The sequence below is a fragment of the Rhinolophus hipposideros genome, assembly GCF_964194185.1.
Source record: "Rhinolophus hipposideros genome assembly, chromosome: 16".
Classification (NCBI taxonomy): Eukaryota; Metazoa; Chordata; class Mammalia; order Chiroptera; family Rhinolophidae; genus Rhinolophus; species Rhinolophus hipposideros.
The window spans coordinates 2785868-2809282 of NC_138062.1; the positions used below are offsets into that span (position 1 = coordinate 2785868).

Here is a 23415-nt window from a genome sequence, read left to right on the forward strand (position 1 = left end):
CGCCCACCACGGTCTCATACCCTCCCACCCAATTCCCAGAAAGCTAAATCTCAGTGTTATTTCTCTAGTTAAAGAAAAATCACAAACATCATGTGACTAGAATGAGGATCTTAGACTGGAGCACTACATGAGTGGATTTACAATGATAGTAAAAGAACAAAATTCACACAAGCGGGTAGTCTGTAAAAAAGAAATCAACCCACATTGAATTCTTTTTAAATTATAATTTACATGTGTGCTTATCTATGGAATTCCTCTAAAAGGAAATAACTTTTTTCCAAATGGAAATGTTATATTTTTCTTTTCTTATTTACTAATGCTGCTAAACACTGTGATAACAGAAAATCATTTCCTGAAAAAAAAAGTGACAATAACCACCACCGTCACCCCTTTGGAAAGTAGGAAAAGGGTTCTTGAACGTGCCTAATAATGAACATGCCCCACATGGGACACGTGATAAAAACAATCCAGGTGAATGTATCAGAATCTCCAGGTGACAGTTTTGGGGACCTGCACACTTATCAGGAAATTTAGGTGATTCTTAGGATCAGGCATATCTGGGAAATACTACAGAGGGGGAAAAATGCAGAAGTAATTTTTAATCTAAGATTACCAAAAACTGCCAAAGAAATAGTGAACCTATGTTCAAGATGTTAGAATGGAAAATGAGTCCAAATCTACAGTAGGATTTAAACAAAAAACAGAGGATCTATGTTTTTCTCAGGAACCAGAGAATTCTAGCTTGGAGTTTCGAATAGAGGTAACTCCTGTTTATCCCTTAAAACTGAGCGCACAGGTCACGTCCTCAGCAAACCTTCTCTACTCTGATTGAGAGGCCCCTCGTGTTCCCATAGTGGCCTCTGCAGACTCCTCCCAGGTACTAATTTCCTTGCACTGTAGTCCTGGTGTTGCTAGTGGCTGTTAAGCTGCTGTTTGCTTCTTGTGGTGGAGAACGTGTCTTTCATCTCCAAAACCACCCCGATGTGTAAACATGATGGCTTGTACCTTGTTTTCATTTAACATATATTAAGGAAGTGAAACTGATTATTCTAACGTTTGGTACAAAAACGATGGATCTAAAAGGAAAGAAAAGGAAATCTGGGTGCTGGTAAGCTAGTTCTCAAATCAAAAGAGTAAGTGAAACCTGCTTCATGAGTTGATCGCAGCTGAATTGCCTGTTGTTCCGTGCTGTTGTGCAGACACTATTTCTGTGGACTTCCTCTGGATGTAAGGACTAGACTCACTCCAGTTGTCTTGAGTGATGGGGTGTGGGACCCCCTGCAAGCCGAGCCATCAGGCCTCGGCATCTGGAGGGTTTCCTGAGTCCAAGGCAGCTGTAAGGTCCATACAAATGAGAACTTCTCACCGTGACTTCGCCTTACTGCAGCAACGTGAATACAAGAGATGCTTTCATGTGTCTGAGTGTCTCTTCGTTCTACTACTGACTAAATATTCCTTCTCTGCCTCCAAAGTGCTGTTTGTTGATGGCTTCTGCACCCTCATCAATCAGTCTTACACATGGCCCAATGTGACTGCATTACACTTTTCCCGTGTAAGATTCAGCTTCAGCTCTAACTTGCTGACGGCTTCATCGTGGTCACAACCCCAGGCATGGGAAGCGGTTTGGCCCAGCTCGCGTGTTTGAGTATCAGTCCTGGCCAACTGTAGACTGGTTGCCGTGGGTCCCCCACCCGACCACCCCCAGCCCACCTCCATTCTAAGCAGTGGCTGCCAAGGGCTATCCTTTCAGAAAGGCTTAGGAGGGGCAGGCACGGCAGCTGCGTTCTAGCCTGCATGCGCCCTGCGGGAAGTCAGTATGGTCTCACCAATCCCCGAGACTGGGGAGTACTCTGAACCTCTCTGGAGAGGGCCTAGAGATTAATTTTGAACCTTGGAAAGTATAAGTAGCTCTCTGAGGTAGCACCAGTTAGTTTTATCATTTTATTATGTGCCTGATTTCTGTAATGCAAGTTTCAAGGGGAACTTGTGTTGGTTTACGCTGTATTGTCAGACTAGGAAGAGTTCCTGGCACATAGCAGGAGATGAAGAAACAATTCATAAGTGAATAAACGAACTTATATATCAAAAGAGAGGGGTATAGAGTACTGGCAAAGCAAATTATGCCCCCTCCCTCGATAGTGGAATACATTCAGTCATTAAAAACACATTGTGAAATCATTTCTAATGATATGGGAAATATTGATAGTATGTTCAGTGAAAAAGTAAGTTACTACAAGAAAGATAAATATGAGCATGGAAATAAGAGAGAAGGAATTCAGCAGAATATTGGCAGTGGTCACCCTGGAGCACAGGCGTGAAGACGATTTTCACTGTCTTCTTTGTTTTGTCTGATTTGGATAAAATGTCTGCACTGAACATCTATTACTCTCACAACCAGCACGTGCACATGCATGTGCGCGCGCACACACACACACACACACACACACACACATTTGAAACAATGACCTAATGGTAAAGGACGTAAAACGGAAATGTTTGTTCACGCTATCTCAGGGACAGAATTAATATTTACTCAGTCCCAGCTGTTTTCTACCTGTAAGGCTCACCTGTCACCTAACACCTCCCTCACCACCTGGTTACTTGTGTGGAAGTCTCGTCTCCTATCTGAGGGGTGTTCTCACAGGAGTGATCCGTGTGTATTTCATCGCTGTGCTTCCCACTGTGTCTAATTCAGTGGTTTCTGAATTGCAGCAGAGGTCACTAAGTGTTTTTAAGGTTCACTAAATGCATGAACGGCTTTGTTTCAGGGGCATCACTTGACTTAAGGCATATCCAAATGTGAATAGTAACAAGCCTGGTTTTAATAAAACTACCTTGTAGCAGATTCTCTGCTTCCAAGTACATGAAATTCAGGATCCAGGACATTTTTAAGTGGCCTTCAGTGTTTGGCAGGTTTTCACAAATCATGAATTAGGCTGACATGGAACAATCGACAAGGAAAGCTGGAAAGGACCACAGAATTAACCTATTTAATCACCTAATTTTAGGGTTGAAATCACTTCCGCCGTGACCTGTAGCGAAGCCCCCCACACCACCACCCCACCTCCCTAACTCGAGTCCAGTGCTTCTGCCACTCCTACACGCAGCCTCTGCAGGCTGGGTGAAGCAGCCCGTGTGACGCACCACCTCTCAGCATGACGGTTACCCGGTGCCAGGAAAAAGTGTGAACAGTTTAAGTGTCTGGCCATTATCTACGAAAAGCCCCCCATCTCCACACTGGGTAAAAAACAAAAAACAAAAAAATGTGCTTTGGGGAAGAAAGCTATAACCAGGAGTCATAGCTAAGGGAGAATGTGGAATGTACTTCTAAAGAGCTATGAATAACAAACTATGCACTTTATATCTTAAAACAATAAATCTTACTAATGTTACTTATAAATTGATCTGACTTTTAAAGTGGTAAAGCCAAATGTTTTAGCTCATGTATCTGCTACCCTCCATAGCAGCCCTATTTTTCTATTAGCAACGTGCTGCGTGGTAACTGTAGTGTTATATAACCACTTGCCAATGTGAGATTAGGAAGAACACGAGAAAGCATGACTACATGTTTTTTTTTTTTTATTTCTGCAGTTAAGAAAACTAGGACTATGATAAACTCTTGAGTCACTGAAATGGATATTAAAAAACTTAAGAAAATAGATATTAAGTTAAAGGAATGAATACTATATTATTCTTTATTTGATCCTTTGATAGTTTCCCACAGCTTTCAGGAGAAAAAGAAACCTCCTTCACTTGGGAGAAAGAAAAAAGAAAAAACTGGCTCCTACCCGCCTTTCCGGTCTCTCAGCAATCTCGCATGTGCACCTTTCACTCCACCTGTACCGGACAATGTGTAGTTCCCCGCACAGGACCCGTTATCTCATTCATGCTTGAAGATGTGTTCCCTCAGGCTGGAGCTCATACCCCATCTTTTTACAGAAGACTTCCCCTCTTGCCTGTGTTCTCATAGCACCGGCATGAACCTAACAGAACTTGCCCACAACTACAAGTTATCTGTCTCATCCAAGAGTCGGTGCATTCCTTGCTAGAAAGCATCACGTCTGAGTCGATTTTATAATCACAATCCAAGGCAGCATTCTAGGCACAAAGTAGGTTCTCAAGAAACGGCATTAAGTCACTGTGCCTGTGTGTGCCTGTCCTCTGAGTCCGCAAGAAAACATGGTTGCCTGGGAAGCACCTGATCGTGAAACCCACCTGACTCAAGAGGGTCTGCATCACGGACGTTGTTCTCTCCCCCCATGGCATCCACAGAGAACCTTGTGAAAGTTATTCAGTCTATGAAACGATGCTCAGCTTCACTGACTGGAAGAAGAATCCTAGGTTAAATACGCTGAGATACCATTTCTTATCCACCACACCGACAAAAGTTCAAAAGGCTGATAAAATATGCTGGTAAGGCTGTGGGAAAGCAAGCTATTCTCCTACATCCTAGTGGGTGTGCAAAGTGGTACAACCCCTAATGAGAGAACGGAAAAGGGTGTAGCTGCCGTGGAAAACAGTATTTCTCAGAGTTTTCTCAGAACTTATAAGTAGAACGACCATGTGGTCCAGCAATCCCACCTCTGGGTACTTATCCAAAGGGATTGCAAACAGGTTCTCTACGAGACACTTGCTCTCCTATGTTCATTGCAGCATTACTCACAATGGCCAAGAGGTAGAAACGACTTAAATGTCTATCAACAGGTGAATGGATAAACAAAATGTGATCTACAGTGTCTCCCTGAAAAAAAGACCTAGCCAGACAATCAGCTATAATGCGTCTTTTGGAGCAAAAATTAGTATAAGACCCAGTCTTATTTTACTATTATATAAAAACAGGTCATATAATATAATATAAGATGATATAACATGATATAATGTAATATAATATAACATAATATAACATAACATAACATAACATATCATAACATAACATAATATAATACTGGGTCTTATATTAATTTTTGCTTCAAAAGAGGCATTACAGCTGATTGTCTGGCTAGGTCTTATTTTCAGTAAAACACATAGACATACTCGTACACTAGGAATAATCAGTCTTAAAAAGGAAGGAAACCCTGTCACACACTACAACATGGATGAAACTTAAAAACATGCCGAGTGACATTAGCTGGTCACAAAAGGACAAATATTGTATGATTCTGCTTGCTTGAGGATCTAAAATGTTCAAACTGATAGAAACAAAGTAGAATGATGGTTGCGAGGCGCTGGGGAGAGGGGAAGTGGGGAGTTGCTCCTCAATGGTTACAGAGTTCTTGCCACGCAAACTGAAAAAGTTTTATTTAGAGACCTGCTGTGCAGTAAACATTTGCTAGGTGGTAGATTCCGTGTAACATATTATTTACCACAGTAAAAAAAAAAGAATTTATAATATACCCTTTTGTATTCTTGACAACACATTTTATACATGAATCTAATCAAGAAGAAACAGTCTCACAAATCCAAATATTGGAATATACTATAAAACAAATGCCATAGATTCTTCTAAAAAACCAATGTCATATTTAAAAAACAATTATGCACCACCTTAATTCCTGGAAACTAAGCTGCAGACCACCAAATTTCTATCCACCACCTTTGCCTTGATATCTGCAACCTATTTGCAAATGATTTAGCAAAAGGAGAGATATGTTGAAAAAGAAAATATGAAGCCAATATAGTGAAATGTAAGCAACTAGAGAACAGGTAATAGATACACACAGATGTCCACTGTCGTGACTTTGCTTCCTATAGATTTATAATTATGTTTCTCAAATACAATACGTCAGATTCCATTATCTCTCTGCTCACACCCTCCAAAGGTCCCCTGCAGAGTAGAAGCCAGCTCCTTACGTGACTTACAGACCCTGTGTGACCCCAACCTCAGCTCCCAGATGTCCCCTCCGTGCAGAGGGAGCAGCCCGTGAGTTTGCTTGGCATGTTTTAGAAGCAGCACGTTGTTCACAATCTCCTGTTTGAAACGATGCCTCTTGAACATCTTATGTGAAATCTTGGAGTACGAGGTCTGACAACTAAGTTCGCGAACTTGCCACGGTGCGCTTCCATTGGCAGCTGTACAAAGAGTTAGGGAAGGTTTCATAACCTCGGTATACCAGTGTCTCACAAGCTGTGTTCATGTCCACGTGCGGCGGTGTCTTGCTGAGTGGCATTTATTGTTATTGTTGCGTGTTTTTGTGTGCCGTCGCGAGAATGTCTGAACTTGAATTAGAGCAATGAACATACATTAAATTTTTTGTTAAACTTGGCAAGAGTGGAAGTGAAATCAGGGACATTTCTTGGGGATAATGCCATAAAGAAAACGGCAGTGTACAAATGGATGAAACATTTTTCTGAGGGGAGAGAATGCCAGTAATGAGCAGAACTAATGAAAACATTGCAAAAATTCGTTGAATTATGCGTCAAAATCATCGGCTGACTGTGAGAAGCATAGCAGACCAAGTACACATCGATTGAGAAACAGTCAGGAAAATCTTAACTGAAAATCTTGGCATGAGAAAGGTGTGTGCAAAAAAGGTCCTGAAGGAGCTCACCGATGAACAAAAGCAAAGGGAGTTTTTAGCCAGTAAATAAATAAGTATGTTGGAACCGTATCCCTACTCACCTGATCTGGCCGCCAGTGACTTCTTTCTTTACCCAAGGATAGAGGAAATATTGAAAGGAAGACATTTTGATGACATTCAGGACATCAAGGGTAATACAAGGACTGCTCTGATGGCCATTCCAGAAAAAGAGTTCCAAAATTGCTTTGAAGGGTGGACAAGGCACTGGCATCAGTGCATAGCTTTCCAAGGGGAGGACTTCAAAGGTGACCGTAGTGATATTCAGCAGTGAGGTGTGTAGCACTTATTCTAGGATGAGTTCGAGAACTTAATTGTCAGACCTTGCACACATCTCAGACTTTCTGTTTTCGCATGAAACCTCGGTCCCTTGCCTGCTCACTCCTTTCTTAGTTGTAGGAATTTCAGCCCTACGAGAACTCAGTCAAAGCCAGAGCGTTTCTCAGCGCCCCTCCAAAGGCCTGAAGATTCAGGGGAGGAAAGGAAAATGGGGGCCAGTGAGGACTAGTCCAGAAGGATCCCCCAGTTTGGGGCCCCTTTGGGAGGCCTGAGCTCAGTAGCAGTCTCCCCACCAGGGTGCACTGTGCTGTACTGCATTTGAGGCTGAGATGGCCATAGCAGGCCCTGGACTAACCAGCAGGTTCTTCTGAGATTTCCCACCGGCTTCCCGGCCTGGCTGCCTTTGGCTGATGCTGTGCTCTGTGGGACGTCACTTACCTGAGTCCCGAGAGCATGGCAGTGGCCGATGTGAGTGGCTTCCTGTTTGGGATGGAGGCCCTCACTCACACAAGCTGTAACTGCATTTGTTTATTCGCTCCTGGTGTTTCCGTCTTGGGTCTCAGTGGAACTGAGGGTCTCTCTGAAGGTCACGTGATACCTTCAGGGGAAGTATTGGTTTCCAAGATGGTGGATTTGCCACATCTTCCCTTCCACCCCAGTGAAGGCTGTGTCAAGGAGGGCTTGTTGGTGCATTCAGTGTGTCAGGAGCCCACAGCCCCGTGTGGGCAGTAAGCGGCACAGGTGCTGGGAGGACAAAGGAACGGCGCGCTCACCTGGGTCCCCTGCAGGCGACTCTGTGTGCCCACATGCTTTGTATGTCAACGTACTGATAATACGGTAATCACAGCAGCACAGGTCCCTCTGATTAGAAACTAGGTATTTAACAGACACTGGACATCAAGGTTCACAAGTATTACCAGGCCACCTGAGTGCTCACCGCCCCAGTGAGAGAGCAGAGGGCAGGTGAGAGTCTATCCCCCGTGAAACACGAGTCATCTGGAGGGGCCAGGACAGTTACATCTGGGGAGGCTTGGCTTAGTGTCCTCTGTGTAAAATCCTGATTCTGAGATTGCCATGTTCCAACTTGGCAAAAGCCTCAACCAATCTTCATGCTCTTTAATACTATAATTCCATTTCCGGGAATCCATCCTAAGGAAAGGGTACTAAATACAGAGAAAGTACTAATTGTGGTAAGGAAGAAAATGGAGCCAAATGATATCCAACTGAAGGGATATGTTAAAATAAATTACATCCACTTAGATTATTTTGCAGATTTTAAAATTTACTTCTATGAATAATTTGGCAATAGCATGAGAAGTGAAAGATATATTATATATAAATAAGATACGAAATATTAGGCTGGTGCAAAAGTAATTGAGGTTTTTGCAATTGTTTTTAACCTTTTAAACTGCAATTACTTTTGCACCAACTTAACCTAATATATAACGTATCAATATTTTGTTTAAAAAAACTATACATAAAAATACTAAAAAGAAATGCATCTTTAGATATTGAGAACTGGGTATTTTTTATTCTTTCTGCTTTTCTATATTTTACAATATTTCTTTGATGAGTTTCCATCGCTTTGTTTTTAACAAGAAGCATAAAGCACTGATTTTTAAAGTGCTAACACGAGTCCTTATTAACAAAGAGTGATCAAACCAGTGTAATTATAAATTAATATTTGGCAAATTATTTTGAGACAAAATATTATGTTAAGGGATTCAGTTCAACAATACTTTTTGAGTATCTAAAGTTTCTTTTTCCTCGAATATCAAAATATTAACACAGGATGAGAGATAAAGCACTAATAATATTTCAATTATCTGTAATTTCACTTTCTCCTGTTAACAGCTGTATGGACTGCAGCAAGAACAAGGAAATAAGCAAGAGAGGCCATTGGAGGGGACAAAGGGCACCCCCTCTGTACTTGCAACCTGTTACGTGCCTTTCATACATGACCACTTGTAATTCTAGCCCCCACTCTGGGAGGCTCGCTATATGCTCTTCTGTGACCTTACCAGCAATTCTATGAAGCGTTTGCAGATGAGGAAACTGGGGTTCAAAGCAAGTCCTTAACTGACCAGAGGGAGACACAGTGAGAGAGAGGCCCTCATTTTTCCTGTCACTGTGCTGTTCTGAGGTGATTCCTGCTCCACACTCGTGGCCTTGAGCAGCCTCCGTTTTCATCAGAATTAAGCCACATGTCTTAGTCTGGCTTCTCATCCTATGGGATATTATGCACAGACATGAGACCATGAGAGAAAGGAAGCTGACACAGAAGTAGTCCCCACCCCCACACACACCACAAAAAGGAAACTCCTAAGGAAAGGCCCAAGAGCTGGAAAAGCATAGCTGTAGGTGATGGAGCACTTTCAGGACCAGACGGCAGCCCTAGCCACCAACTGGAACACAGCGGGCCGGTAACACCTACCAAGTATTCTGCACAGGTCATCCTAGCTCCCTCCTCCAATGGTCTGCAAGGACGAGGTGTGTGTCTGTTTCGTTTCTGTTATACTTCAGAATCTAGTAAGAGCATGCAAACACAGACGACTGCTAACCTGAGGCCCCTCAGAATAGGCCATATCCAGGTCCAGAACTTGTTTTCTGCATTATGTCTGTCTAACCAAAAGCTCAAGAATAGACTTCACAGCTACTTGGTTATGGATTTGCCTTGAAGTATTTTGCTAGAAGAACTTAGAAATGGCATTGCAGCATCCACTGACGCTTTCTGTGCTACTGTGGTTTAAACTGCGTGCCGAGCTTTGTATAAGCACGACTTTTGTGGTTTAACTTTAGGCTGTTCTCTGTGGTCTCCCATGAAACGGGGCTGCGTCAGAAGCACGGTTCTGTTTCCTGTGGAGGCTGGAAACTGTGAACTGCAAAATTTGGAGATAGTCTCAGAAAGCTCTTTGCCATATGTTAAACTAAACTAGATATGAAAAAACGTATCAGTTTCCAGCTTCCCAGAGCGTCACAAGGACAAAACAAAGGAACTCTGGCTTTATAAATATGAAAAGCGTCTGTCTGCACAGGAAATCCTACTGTTACTTTGCAAATGATCTCTATTTATATTGACAAGAGAAAGCAGATCTCATGAACTACATAGGCAGTGATGACCACTCTGTCCAAACTGTAAAAATATGTGCTTGTAATTCAGGACGGCTGGCTGGCCGGTGCACGAGGCGTCTTTCAGACATGATATCATTGTTTCCTGGAGGCACAGAGAGGACCGAGCGCTGGCGGGGGCTGCTCAGCACACTCCAGAGCATTGGTTTCCAAGTGAAAGGAGGGGGACGATGTCGCGAGCACACTGCTGACTGAAACGTTTCCATCGGATGTCATTTGTGTTGAGGCGCTCCCACTCCTACTTCCCACTCAGGAAGACTCAAGGCAGCATGCACGGCTGGCACGGCTGCCATCCTGGGTTTTCATTGCTCCTTGACTCCTGGGCTGGAAAGAATTCTCTCCAGAGCCGCTCAGCGGGGGGCGGTGTCCATGGGCCCCGCGGGCGGCCTTTGGAAGAAGCCCTTCCTCTGCCTGCCTTCCTAGTGGCTTCCTCATTGCCACCCATAACTGGCATTTCTTCTGCTGTGTTAACAGCCACCTCTTCCTTTCACACTGTTCCGTGACTGTGTCAGATGAACAGCTGAAATCCACAACCAGACCCTTCATCACTCGTCGCAGTCCCCAGAGCACCACGCTACCTTTGCAAACCCCACATCTCAGCGGCAGCCCTCTCCCAGACCTCACTTCATCAAATCAGTGTTCCCACATTCAGACATCCTATCGTTTCCTGGAGGCACAGAGAGGGCTCGAAGACTTCCCAAGACTTCCCAAGACTTTCGAATCTAGCTGTCTTTTTCATGAATAGCCTGTGCATGCCAGTATCACCAACTAAACTCCCTTTAACTATGAATTTTCACTTCTGATTGCCTCTTTTTCCCACCTTTATTTATCTTGCTTAGTTTTCACTCAGGGTTCATCTTTCAGTAACTGTGGCTCCTCTTACGCTCAGTTTCACTTACTTCCATTCTTCGGTATCATATTAATATCGTATGGGAATGATTATCAGTCATCCACCACCAAGTATTGTCGTCATTTACTGCCTTCTCTGGTTTAAAAGTCACTGTCTCTTCTGTGTTCTCTTCTTTGCTAGACAAAGCTTTGGGGTAGAATCTTTTCTCCCTCTATCTTATCGCAGAAGGACTGAAACGGTTCTCCTAGATAGAAGCGGTACCTGCCCGCTCTGACCTTGCACCCTGGGAGGCAGGAGCTATGGGCGTCCTTCATGTGGGGGCAGCTCAGCCACATGCCGGTGGCAACTGACACCTCTCTGAGCACATGGCTTCCCCTGCCGGTGGCTGAAGACATACAGACTCACTAACTGCCTTTCTCAGCCTGCATCTGGGTGTGAAGGGAGGCTGACAACCATTCACACAGTGTGTCCACAGAGAGCTGGAAAGCCTGTGGGAAGAGACTCCCGTACATGTGCACTGTCAGTGTGGAATGGTTTTTCCACGCCTACGATGGTCCCGCTGCCTTTCTCTGTGGCTGAATCTCAGGGATCAGAGCCTGACTACCTGGTCCATGCTTCCCTCCACCCCAGTGTGGGCAATATACTGCACATTCTTACCCCCAAGTGAGGCGGAAAACGGAAATCTGCACATTCCTACCCCTAGTCAAAGTGTGTCATTCGTTATGTTTTAGAAGTTCTAGAAAGAAGTGTGTCATGTAAACGGTGAAAACCTTTGGCAATGTTTTATATACCTGTTCAGTATACCTCTGAAATAGTGCTACTTCTATCTAATCACTCCAGGTGCCGTAATTGAAGTTTCAGAAAAAAAAAAAAAAGCTATTGCCTACACATTTTGTCATACTCCCTCCGTACATTTAACATTACAAGCCTTTTTAAGTATTTCTCCTTATTCTGCATAATTCACTATAGAAAGCATCACTAGCATTATGCTCAGATAGAGAACTGTACATTATTATGATAAGATATGGTCGTGGCAAAGGTCAGTTATCGCCTAACCTTTCCGTCCGGTGTGGTGATGCTCAGCTCATGACCCATCCTTCGTGAGCCGGGATCGTGAGGCCGTGATGCCCTAACAGACCCACGGCTTCTGCTGAGCTCACCTCTCTCCTGTGCGTGTAGAGTGGTACCAGCCACGTACCCTTCGTGTGAGAATGAACAGTCAGCTCATTTTCTCTAGGGTGGATTCTCTCGAGGAAGTGGCTGAGAAAGGTTACTTTAAGGAATACGTATTAAGCCCCTAACATGAGATACCCACTGGAAAGAACTAGATAGGACTAGAAAGCTTTATAATCCATGACCCCTTCCCTTAAAAATTTACATTTTTACTTGACAAGATATGAAATGAACATCTAGAAAAATGGATAATGAACAAAATAATATGTAATTTGGGATTGAATGACACACGATCAATTTGCAGTTTGGAAAGGGAAAAACAATCATTGTGAGCTTCATCAGTAATGCAGGTCTTCAATGGAGGTCTTAGAAATGGGTTTAAGTTCAGTATGAAGAATGAAAAAAAAATGAAAAAAATGGAGCAGACCATGAAGTCCCTGAATTGTGGGGACGTGAAGGGCTTCTCAGGGAAGAGGCAGCCAGCCTGACCCAGTCAGTGGAGGGAAATAAAGAAGTCCAGCAGAGAGACTCCCAGGTACTTGCATTAAATAATCCAGATAGAATATTTCTTAACTATTTGAAAGAATGGGGCAAATATCAGTCTAACAAGGTTACAGTGAAGAGACTGTATGCGCGAAGCCGCTTGGAGGCACAGAGACTGAGACAGGACGGGGTGCCGAGGTTGGAGACAGCCCAGGGAGAGCGGCCGTAGGCCCACTCAAGCCCAGTACTTTGCCTCTCGCTGAAGGTGCAGACACAAGTGACGCTGGTCACTCAAGTGAGTGTCCACTCGTCACCACTGTTCTTTCTTGCCCTTCAAAAAGAGCTCGCCACATAAACTTCTATGCAAAACTGAGCCTCCCAGACAGGGAGCCTTTCAACATTTTACAAATCACTGTATTAGAGGGCTGTCTTAAAATAATAAATACATTGTTAAATGGTTTTGAATATTTAGAAACCTGACAACAATTAGTCACTACCTTTTGAAACCTAGCTTTTTTTAATTATTCTTCTTATTATTATTCACAAAATAAATATACTTGTTTGGTATGTTGATTTTCCCCCGCAGGGTGAATTCAGCTTTATGAGCAAATACCACTAATTATAACCTCCTGATGATGAATCTGATCTTTTTAATTAACAAAATATAATTCATTCACAGGAGCCAAAATCAGAGTTTCATGCTGGTCCCCTTACTTGGACGATTTTTTGAAAGTGGCAGGTTTTTTGGTTAAATTAAGCACTGAAAGCGACGTTTAATTTCATTTCTCTATGCACCTTCCTCGTGCTGTGGAGACAGTGCTTTAAAACTAAAATGGTTTCTGCTAGGAAAAATGAGTGTGACTTCTGCGCTTCGCTGCTGCTTACGTAGGGTTCCTCTTACTTAATCGCTTTTAAGTCCAGCATACGCTGCGGCTGCGTTCATTCTCCTGTCGCTCTGTGTGTCTCACAGAACAACAGCCGCTGCTGTCTGGGGTGTAAGTCACCGCACCGCGCCTTTCACAGTAAGAAAGAGGTGGTATCAGAACCGCCAGCCGCCGGGGCTCACGGTGCAGGGTTCTCTGAACACCGGGGGTCTGAGAGCTGGAGACACCCTTGTGGCATGTGAACATTTGCCCAGCAGCTAAAGGAATGGCGACGCATTAAACCAGTAGAATGACTCCTTCTGGCACCTAACAGAGATGGTAATTGGTCATCAGTCATGAGCTTTTAATGAAAGGGCTGAACTTGCAGATCTGAATGCACAGCCAGAAAACCTGAAAGGCACACATGTTGTAAGAAAGACAAATGCACCAAGCTAAATTGCTTTAAATGACATTGCCCTCATCTCTGTACCTTTGAAACCTGTCCCTAATATAGGGCAAGCGATTCACCCTTCCAGTTATCCTGGAAAGCCTGTCAGATCCCAAACCTGAAAGGTTAAGAGCCCTCTGCTAAATCATTCTGAGCTGACCTTTCCTTTGAGGTTCTTAAATGATGACTAAGGCAGAGCCGGGTAGGAAAACAGCATCAGTGCGTGTCAGCCTTAGAGATGAGAGTGACATCTTTTTCTCCCATTGGACAAGGTGATAAAATTAATGAAAGTAACTCTTAGCATAAAACAGTTGTAGTAGCACAAAGATCTGAAAGGTATTAGACACCAGAGTAAGCTGTGAGCAGGACCACCATGCAAAAATTTCAAATGGCTCACCCACATCCAGGATAAAACAGTTAGTTACGTTTCTGGAAATGAAGGCGAGTTAGTGAGGAAGGTTTCTTGGAAAGTTCTGCTGTGCAGTGAGCATGGCTGTCCAAGGGGACAGCAGAGGGGTGATGTCTGCCCGGCCACTCATGATTTCAGCTCTGGCACGAGGGCACTGGAACCATTGGAGAGCTTGGCATGTGTTCCCTGCAGAAGCGGGACATACCCTGGCCAGTAAAAGCAAAGCGTGAGAAAAACTGGCTACCGTGGTGTATGTAGGAAGGGCCATGTCTGGAAGAGACACGCCCTATTCTCCAAGGTCAGCTCAAAGGCCCCCAATTCCCAAGGCCCAGGTGTGGAACTCTTAGTAGGCATGTTATCCTGAACCTTTTTAAAGGGACCCTGCTCGAAGGCTCCTGACAAAGGATGCGGCATACACTAGCCGAGTAAAGGAGACGAGGAGGGTTGGAGCCTGGGAGGGGTGTCTCCAAAGATCCCAGATGGTTTTAAACATATGCCACCTTCTGACAATGTCAGTCAGGTAATAATTCCCTGCCCCCCTTTCCCTCCCTCACCTCCATGTCCCAAACACTAAGGGGTCAGAAACGTCCATCAGCAAGACTAGGCATCACATCACCCACTGGAGAAGAGCCATGCAGCCTCCCTCCCAGCCTGACGTACAGGGTCCCCTCCGCCCCAGCTTGCAGCTGGGAGAGAGGAGAAGACAGCAACCCTGGACGGAGGGAGAGCAGTTAGCAGCTCTTAAAGAGTCCAGAAAAAAATTCAGAGGTTTTAAACCAGGCAGGTTCAGAAAGGGACAGACAGGAGGGGGGCGTATCTGTAAAAGGGACTATGTCCAAAACACCAGATCCGTTCGGGGAGAAGCGAGGCGCTCCTAAGTTCTGGGACACTCAGGGATTGGGCTGGATGACCACAGGCTTTGGCTGTAGTGACCTTGGACAAAACAGGGAATACGAAAGGAAGACCAGCTCTGGGTGACATTCAAGGTTCACTCGTTCAAATACTTATTTCTGAGCACCCATGGTGAGCCAGTTATTTTCTAGTTGGCCGGGTGCTAGGGATCTAGCAATGCTGAAATCCGAGAGGTGAAACGTGCTCAGTTGAGCCACGTTCAAAGTGAGACAGCTACGGACATTCAGGTGGGACTGTTCCCTGGACACCCACGTGGCCGAGTATGGAATTTAGGAGAAAGACACGGATGGTAGGTAGAGTTGGGGACCATGACGTTGGGTGCCGTCACCGAGGGACAGCATGCCGAAAATGAAACAGAGAAGAACACAGAGACAGAGGAATCAGGGAAGGAGAAAGCTGAAGAACTAGGAAAACACAGTTTCAAAACAGCCAGGGAAAGAGAAAATCTTAAATGTGCTCAAGTGGACAGACTGAGAGGCCACCATGTGTCCACGGGTCATGGAATGTGGAGGCCACTGTCACCTGTCACAAGGCATTTTCAGTGGAGGGGTGACAAAAGCCGGGTCGCAAAGGACCAGGAAGTGACTGGCAGCGAGGAGGAAGCATGTGTGTTCTGCCCCTGAGGGTGTGGCTGGGAAGGACAGCCGCTGGGAAAGAGGGAAGCTCAGGAGGGAACCTGAGGTGAGAGACAGCCAAGCACGTTGGCAGGTACCAGGGAAGGACAAGTAGAGAGGATTAAGCATGGGGACACACAGGGATAAGGGACAGAATGAGATTCGGGGGAGTCGGAAGCAGTAGATGCGGTGAAAAACACCGGGAGACGCATTAGGTTTGAATGCAAAATCCAATGCCTCTGCCGACACTGAAGGCAAATGAGATTCTGGCAACAGGTTGGTGGGTCTGAACAGAGCGGCATGGTCACAAATGGTGCCGTTTATGGTAAACATGCATGAGGCAGTTTTCCCGCCCCTCGCTCCTCTCCACTGCCAGAACCCCTGCTTTCGCACCAGCCCTGGGTTCTGCTCCTCACTCTTCTTGGCTGAACCACTCGCCTCCCCGATACCTGAACCTCCTAGAGTCACCTGGCTAAGGCTGGAAAGGGGAGGTGCAGCTCCCACAGCTTTGTCTTAGCCCCAGATGTCATTTTTATGGATGACATCTGTTTCCTTCCTCATGTATACCAGTGCATATGACATTTGGCATTTACCTTTTGTCTGTTACAGAAAAACTTCATAGATAAGTATCGTGTTATAAATATCTGTATCAGCGAGGCTCAAAAGAATATTTTTCATCTGTTAATCAGATAAACTTTATGCCTTTGGCAGAATTTCCAGTGATTTGAGTTTTAAGCAGCCAATTAGTTTTTTGGGGTAATAACTAATTACTTATAGTGTAATTACTTATAGCAAAAACTGTTGTAGGAATGCAGCTGTAACTTCTTTTGACATTTTCCTTCTCATTGGATTCTGCATGTATAATACAGATAATTTATTTTCATATATTCCATCCTTTTTAAAAAAATTAAAATCAACAATGACAAATAAAAACCCCTGAAACACTCTTAGATTACGAACACTTCCTCTTTAGGGAAAGACTAATATCTGCTTTCCCTGAACTGGTAACCTTTTCAAGCTTCTTCCTTGCGTCTTTATATTCCATGCCGACTTTGTTGGCAGGTGAGGAATTACCAGAAATAAAGTGGCATTATAGATACCACAGGCCAGAACAGGAGTAAGGAAGAAACACTGTCTGGAAATGAAGCAATTTTTTTGACTTAAACATTCTCATTATCTGTCTGTTCCCTCCAGTCCTGTTGGTTGATGAGCATATGTTCCTAACTAAAATATAATAAAGGAAACTTGGAGAGAGCATATGTTCAGAAAGATATGAAATATTCCATGTGCAGAGAGAATATTGTGATTCACCAAAAAAAAAGAAAAAAAAAGTTCATAAAGAAGGTGAAGTGTTTTATGTCCTGGCCGACACCACTCCCTTTATGGCCCTGCATTTCGTTAGCAGCACAAAACAAAGTCAGGCTTACAGTGTCCAGGTGACATGCATTACGAACCCACCCCTTCGTTTGTGGTGTGCTCTGCATTGCAGTCAAGTAGACAAAGAGAACTGAAAACCTGGGAAAGTCCGTGGATGGAGGCTACAGGAGCTTTTCTTTTATAGGATTAAGTGCAACACCTTCTAAGCATTATCTTAGCTCCTGCCAATCAGGTTCAGATCCAGCCAAACCACTTCACTAACCAGCTAACTCACTCTGGGGTGCAGTTTTTACTTTCCATACTCATACAAGTACAACAGTGACACTGCTTTAAATGTCACAACACAAAATGCTTTCCAATGTTAAAAAAATCCAAAGGGAGGTCAAATGTCCTAGATACAGTCACACAGTGTCGTGAAGTTTCCCATTTTCTGTCCAATGCACATACTATTCAAGTGACATACAGACAAATAGATTTATTGATAAACATTTCATTAAAATAAAGCAAGAAATTTGAACTAGTGTTTAACCAGGTTTATGTATGTATTTACATTGTGTTCATTTTTTTAATAGAAAAGCAATTTGAAGTATCATTTCGCTATTATTTTTGAACTACATTGAAAAATGTGTCATATGAAACAAATAACAAAAGACTGCCTCTAGCAGACATTGGAAAAGAACTTCCAAATTAAAGTATAATTTTCTGAAATCTCTCAATAGCCTACTGTTTTAATAAGTTTTGGAGGCAATGGGGCGGGGGGGAATCACAGAAATAAAGCTAATATAAAAAACAAAGCAGAAGGTTAAATTTTAAGTCACATTTTTTCAGAAATACCCAAGATAGTAAAAGTCTTACTAATTTCATGACTGCATAAGTCTGCTGGTAGCTGTTAGAATCACCCTTGAAGCACTTTGTTTGTGAAGTTCTAAGATGTAATGTATGTTCGGGCAGAGTGAACAGAAATGTCATTAGATATTCTTAATCACAGTTGAAGCTTTTCATGTGACAGCCTGCAGGATTTGTTCTTTAGAATATAAGATATCACTGTTTCTTCTTATTCATAGTTGTAAGTAATTACATTTTTTTTCTTGTTCATTATGTCAAATCTTAATATAACCTTTCTCTCAATTCTGCCACTTTACCTCAATAAATTTCCTTCAGTATGTCTTTCAGTCTGTTAATGAATGAGCCTATTATATTCATCATTATGATGATTATAATAAACAGTATTACTATTGTTCACATGACATTATATATTTTAAGAAAGTACTACTACCACATGAATTATTTCTATGATCTTTTTTATAACAGCATAAATGCCACAATGGTTTTCTTTGCTATTGAAAATCTCATGCAGAATTATTTCCATTTGTCAACACTAATCAACAAAGACTATTTGCATTCACTGAAATCAGTAGCTTTAAAATTGCACATTATTCATTCCAGACCAGTGTAATCAAATCTACAGAATTCAAATTTATTATAAATAAAATGCTGTGGTTTTTTTAATGTATGGATACAATGTAGGTCAGCTGTCTACACAGGAAGAGTTGATTTTACCTAGCCAAGCACTGAAAACTTTTCTTAAAGGAGGTGTTTGATACTGATAATAAATATGGGAAAGGGTTTGAGAGGTGTTTTTGATGGAAAATAGTAAATAGTTATCTTAGTAAAAATCCAGTCACTAGTTTCTTCTCAGTATGGCTTCTGATAAGTACAAATCAGAGAACATTCAGTTAATGCTGATGATGCCAATTCATTGATTATTTCTAGCTTTTAACCTGGAGTACTAGTACATTACAAGGCAAATTAACTAGATTGAAATCACAAAGTCCCAACCTCCTGGGATCCCACTGTCTCCAGCTATGACGAGCTCATAGATCATGAGGCTGTCATGTGTGACCATCTAGGTAAGTTACTCAGCATCAATCTAATTGCACCAACATGTCTATATGGCAACGGGACTCATATTCTGTTATTAAAATCTCAGAAAAAAATACTCATCAGGTCTTGCTAATAGCACATCCTCCAGTATACCTTATCATAGTGAGAGTATTTGGGGTGTGCCCAAAATTCAAAACCATGTCATAAACTGAAACCCTGTGCAAAGACGAGGGTTAAGACAAAACTAGTCTTACTGTGATGCCTCTGCCCCAGGATTACAATAACTTGTGTTTACATTGGACTTCGTTTCCCTTTTTCAGATCAGCATTTTCATGACCCACCTGTCCAACTACGGCAATGACCGCCTGGGCTCGTACACCTTTGTGAACCTGGCCAACTTCGTGCAGAGCTGGACCAACTTGCGACTGCAGACTCTGCCCCCAGCGCAGCTGGCCCACAAATACTTCGAGCTGTTCCCTGAGCAAAGGGACCCTCTTTGGCAGGTACGAATGGTTCAGCACTTGGTTTAATTAATTACTCCCACCAACGTATCCTGGAGTTTTATAAAATAATCCAAATCTGAAAAGTAAAGCCATCTGGGGGAAAAAACAAAATAAAACAAAACAAAAAAACAAATAGCACGTGCATTTTGGAAATGTTAGTAGATTTGAGAAACTATTTCTTCCTGAATTATAGTCTTATGTGATTGCTTCATGGGGGGTGAAATTCTGTTCCCATACCCAGTAGAAATCATGGAATTCTGAAAGCTCTATGAGGGGTTCAATAGATGTAATATTTTCAATTGGGAGTGAGGGATCAATTTGCAGATTGCAATTGGCTAAAAGGTGAGAAGATAGATGGTCAAGAGGGTGTGTGCTGGGCAGGTTTCCAGCTATCCTGAGCACATGCCCGTATCTATAGTGACTAGAGAACATTAGAGGGTTAGGTGAGAAGAGTTCAAACTGACACCTGCTTTCTGAACCACAGGATACACCAGGAGCTTTCAGAAGTGTCAGCTGGGAATGACGGGATGCGGGGAAAGCGTTTAGTGGCAAAATCACTGAGCTTCTCAAGAGAAAATGTCACATAATATGGCATATTCAAACTGTTCTAGGTAGAACCCAGACCTCAAGGCATGCACTCTCATGTGCCCTAGAACTGCAGAAACGTACTTTGAACTTCAATTGCCCATTCTATGATCTGGGAAAGGGACAATCTTAGCGAATAATTTCGTGGTCCTGTGTGTCAGCTTGGGTTCTTAACTCATTTACTCCTCACGGCTTCCCTGTGTGGTAGCACACTTATTATCCCCACTTTGCAGAAGAAGCAAGCGGGCCACTTAGTCAGGGTCACACAGCTAGAACGAAGCAGAGCGGAATGAGTTCCAGGCCCTCTGGCTCCAGAGGCAGCACTCATCCTTCCTGCTTGAAATGCTGTCAAGAGTAACTGACAGACACAATAATACAATAATCATCATCAGAAGTAGAACTCATTCAATTTCACAGACTGTTGTTGCAATGAGCTCTGAACTCTGTTCAATTCATTCAGCTTTGAACTTGAGCTAAGCACCTCCTGAGCACAAATAATCCTAAGAAGAGATGTAACTACACATTCTAGAAGGTTAAAGGTGGTGGTTGTGGAATTATCACCGCATATTATCTTACAGTTGCTGTAACAAACACCGTTTTTATCTTAACCGCTACAAAACACCACCAAACGTCAGCCACTGGAAAGACATGCAATTTTCCTTCAGTTTCACACCTTATTTTTAAACTGAAATCATTATTATTTCAGGTGACAGGTTTAAAATCAACTTTTTTTCCCAGAACAACAGCCAAAATGAATCCCTTCACTTTAGTGTTAACGTCTGGTGCTTTTTGTAAATAAGCAGAAGGTTTACTGACTACACATGCTTACAGTATTAACCGAGTAGAAATCGAATGTTGTCCTATACACCCACTCCTGAAATAATATCAAAGAGCACTGCTAATTCTTCCATACCATGCATTTTGCAGTAAAAATGAAAGGTGTCTAGATACAGCTTGCACAGTGGCTTTGGTTTAAGTACTAAGACCAAAAGCAAATCCCCAAGGCAGAAATTCACCCTCGTTTTACCCTTTTGCTGAAATGTAGTGCTTTTTTAGCATCAGAGTCTGTAATGTTATAGTTTTAGATACACATTTGCCGACATTTGAAGGCAGCTGAAAGAAATCTGCTATCTCTTTGAACAGTATTATTATGGTCAGATCCATAGTCCTTTGAAACACAGCAGGAAACCTCAAAGTTACCTAGAATGAAAATCTGAACACCTTATACATTTCAGTGACTTATTGAACGCTGGAAATGGGTCTCATTTTAGGTTAGCACAGTCTCTGCCAACAAGCTCACTGTACACACACACAAACACACACACACACACACACACACACACACACACGGCATAGAACTGCCAACAGCAGAAGAAATAATACGTCCTCCGTGCTGTGAGGCTGTCTATCAGTGAAATGTCTCCCCCACCACCAACTTCTCAGTATACACTGAACTTCAGGACAGAAAAGAGTTATCCAAAAGCTTCCATGATGCCCCATAAAGACTTTCAATTTAAAAGAAAGAGCCAATGGCCTTCTTTCCTGGAACATCTTTTTAAGGACAGAAGTTGAAAAACCTTCGCACACCACAGATACACAACCAAAAAAGCCATCTCTCTCTTCTCCCATTCAGAATCCTTGTGATGACAAACGCCACAGAGACATTTGGTCTAAAGAAAAAACCTGTGATCGTTTACCAAAATTCTTGGTGATAGGACCCCAGAAAACCGGTGAGAACTTTTTATGTTATGACTAACCAAACAGTGTAACAATCCTGATGGCTAAACAATGAGTTCTCAAACTTCCAATAAATACTGATGAATGAATAACACATTTTATTCTCCGGCATAATCTTTGTTTAGCTCGATGATGTGCTTAAATGCTTGTCAAAGTGTTTTTAAAGTGAAAAGGATGAAAATAGATGTCACACAGTTTGAACATCCAGCAGTTAATTTGGTGGCAAATGTGATTTTCCCCCAAAGATCTTAATTGAAATATGCTGTTATTAAAATTTCTAGAATCAAAACTAATCATGTGTTTAGAAGGTGACTGACAGGTTTCATCAAAATCAGGGAGGTACATACAGGTAGCTGTAACTCTTTACAATAAATCCTTTCCAGAAAAATAGCCTCTTCTTGCTATAGTTTATTTCTAAACTATTTCGTGCAGAGAGGACTGTTTTCTAAGAGTGTAAAGGATGTTTGACAAGCAGAGATCCTAGATATAAACGAAATTTTGTGCTAAGAAAGGTATTTTATTCATACCCAGGAGAAATCGTTTGCTTTTTTTTTTTAAATTGGTATGCAATTTTTCCCCATAAAACTTTTTTCTGTAAGAATCAGTATTAAAATGAAAACCAGTGGAAGCTTTAAAATGCCAGACATTCATGCTGTATCCTGCATGATAAAACTATTCGGGGCCTTTCCTAAGGGGAACACATTCCCTCTCCTCAGTTCCTTAGAAATAACTAGGAAGAATTCTATGTAATGTGCATAGAATTGCATAGAACGTAGTCTATTCATGTCCTCTTAGTCCCATTTGCAAATATCAATCTGAAAACAATAATAAATATGATGAGTGCTTTTCTTGTCCTTATTTAGTTCACTTGTCCTTATGCATTTAAAGTCAAGAGGCAACTAGAAAAGTGTGCATACTGAAGTCTGTTCAGCGAATGCCCACTGGCGTCACATAGCTTTGTCAGCACTGATCACATCTCTCTGATGCCTGGCATCCGAACTTTGCTGCAGAAAGCTCTGCTCCTAGGATGCTTCCCCTTGTGTGCGGTCAGATATGCAGACGCTGTCATGTTATGGTTAGATGGCTGAATTATTGATTACTTGTCATCTTAAACTCAAATGGGTTTCCACATGTTTATGCTACAATTTGTATATGACCTTTACCTTTGGAAAGGAGTATTTTATCTCTTTCTTGTAGAAATTGAATGTTTTCCAGTTTTATAGAGATACAATTTACATGCGATAAAACTCACCCATTTTGAATGCACAGTTTGATGAATTTCGGAAATTGTACACAGTTGAGCAACCACCACAACATTCAAGACACAGAACTCCCGTCTCCCTAAACAGTTCCTCCCTGCCCTTGTGCAGTCAGCTCTCCCTCCCCCATCCTCAGCCACAGGCAGCCACTTTCTGCCATTATGGTTTTGCCTTTTCTAGAATTTCATGTAAGTGGAAGGATAAAGTGTGCAATCTTTGTGTTTGACTTCTTTCCCTTAGCATAATGCTTCCGAGAATCATCCATGTTGTGGATATAGATAGTGTGTGAAATTGATTTTTCAAATGAACAAAAATATCTTCATATATTTGAATGT

At 42.5% G+C, this 23415-nt stretch overlaps 1 protein-coding gene across 5 annotated transcripts in view; it reads left to right on the top strand.

Annotated features, from left to right (window-relative positions):
* Nucleotides 1-23415, top strand: part of LOC308508729 (bifunctional heparan sulfate N-deacetylase/N-sulfotransferase 3) — a 110560-nt gene that overhangs the window by 65170 nt on the left and 21975 nt on the right. For all 5 annotated transcript variants that reach the window (XM_081075938.1, XM_081075940.1, XM_081075939.1 and 2 more), the window contains 2 exons: nt 19317-19499; nt 21718-21814. In XM_081075938.1, the coding sequence (XP_080932064.1) occupies nt 19317-19499; nt 21718-21814 (280 nt within the window). The remainder of the gene's footprint in view (nt 1-19316; nt 19500-21717; nt 21815-23415) is intronic.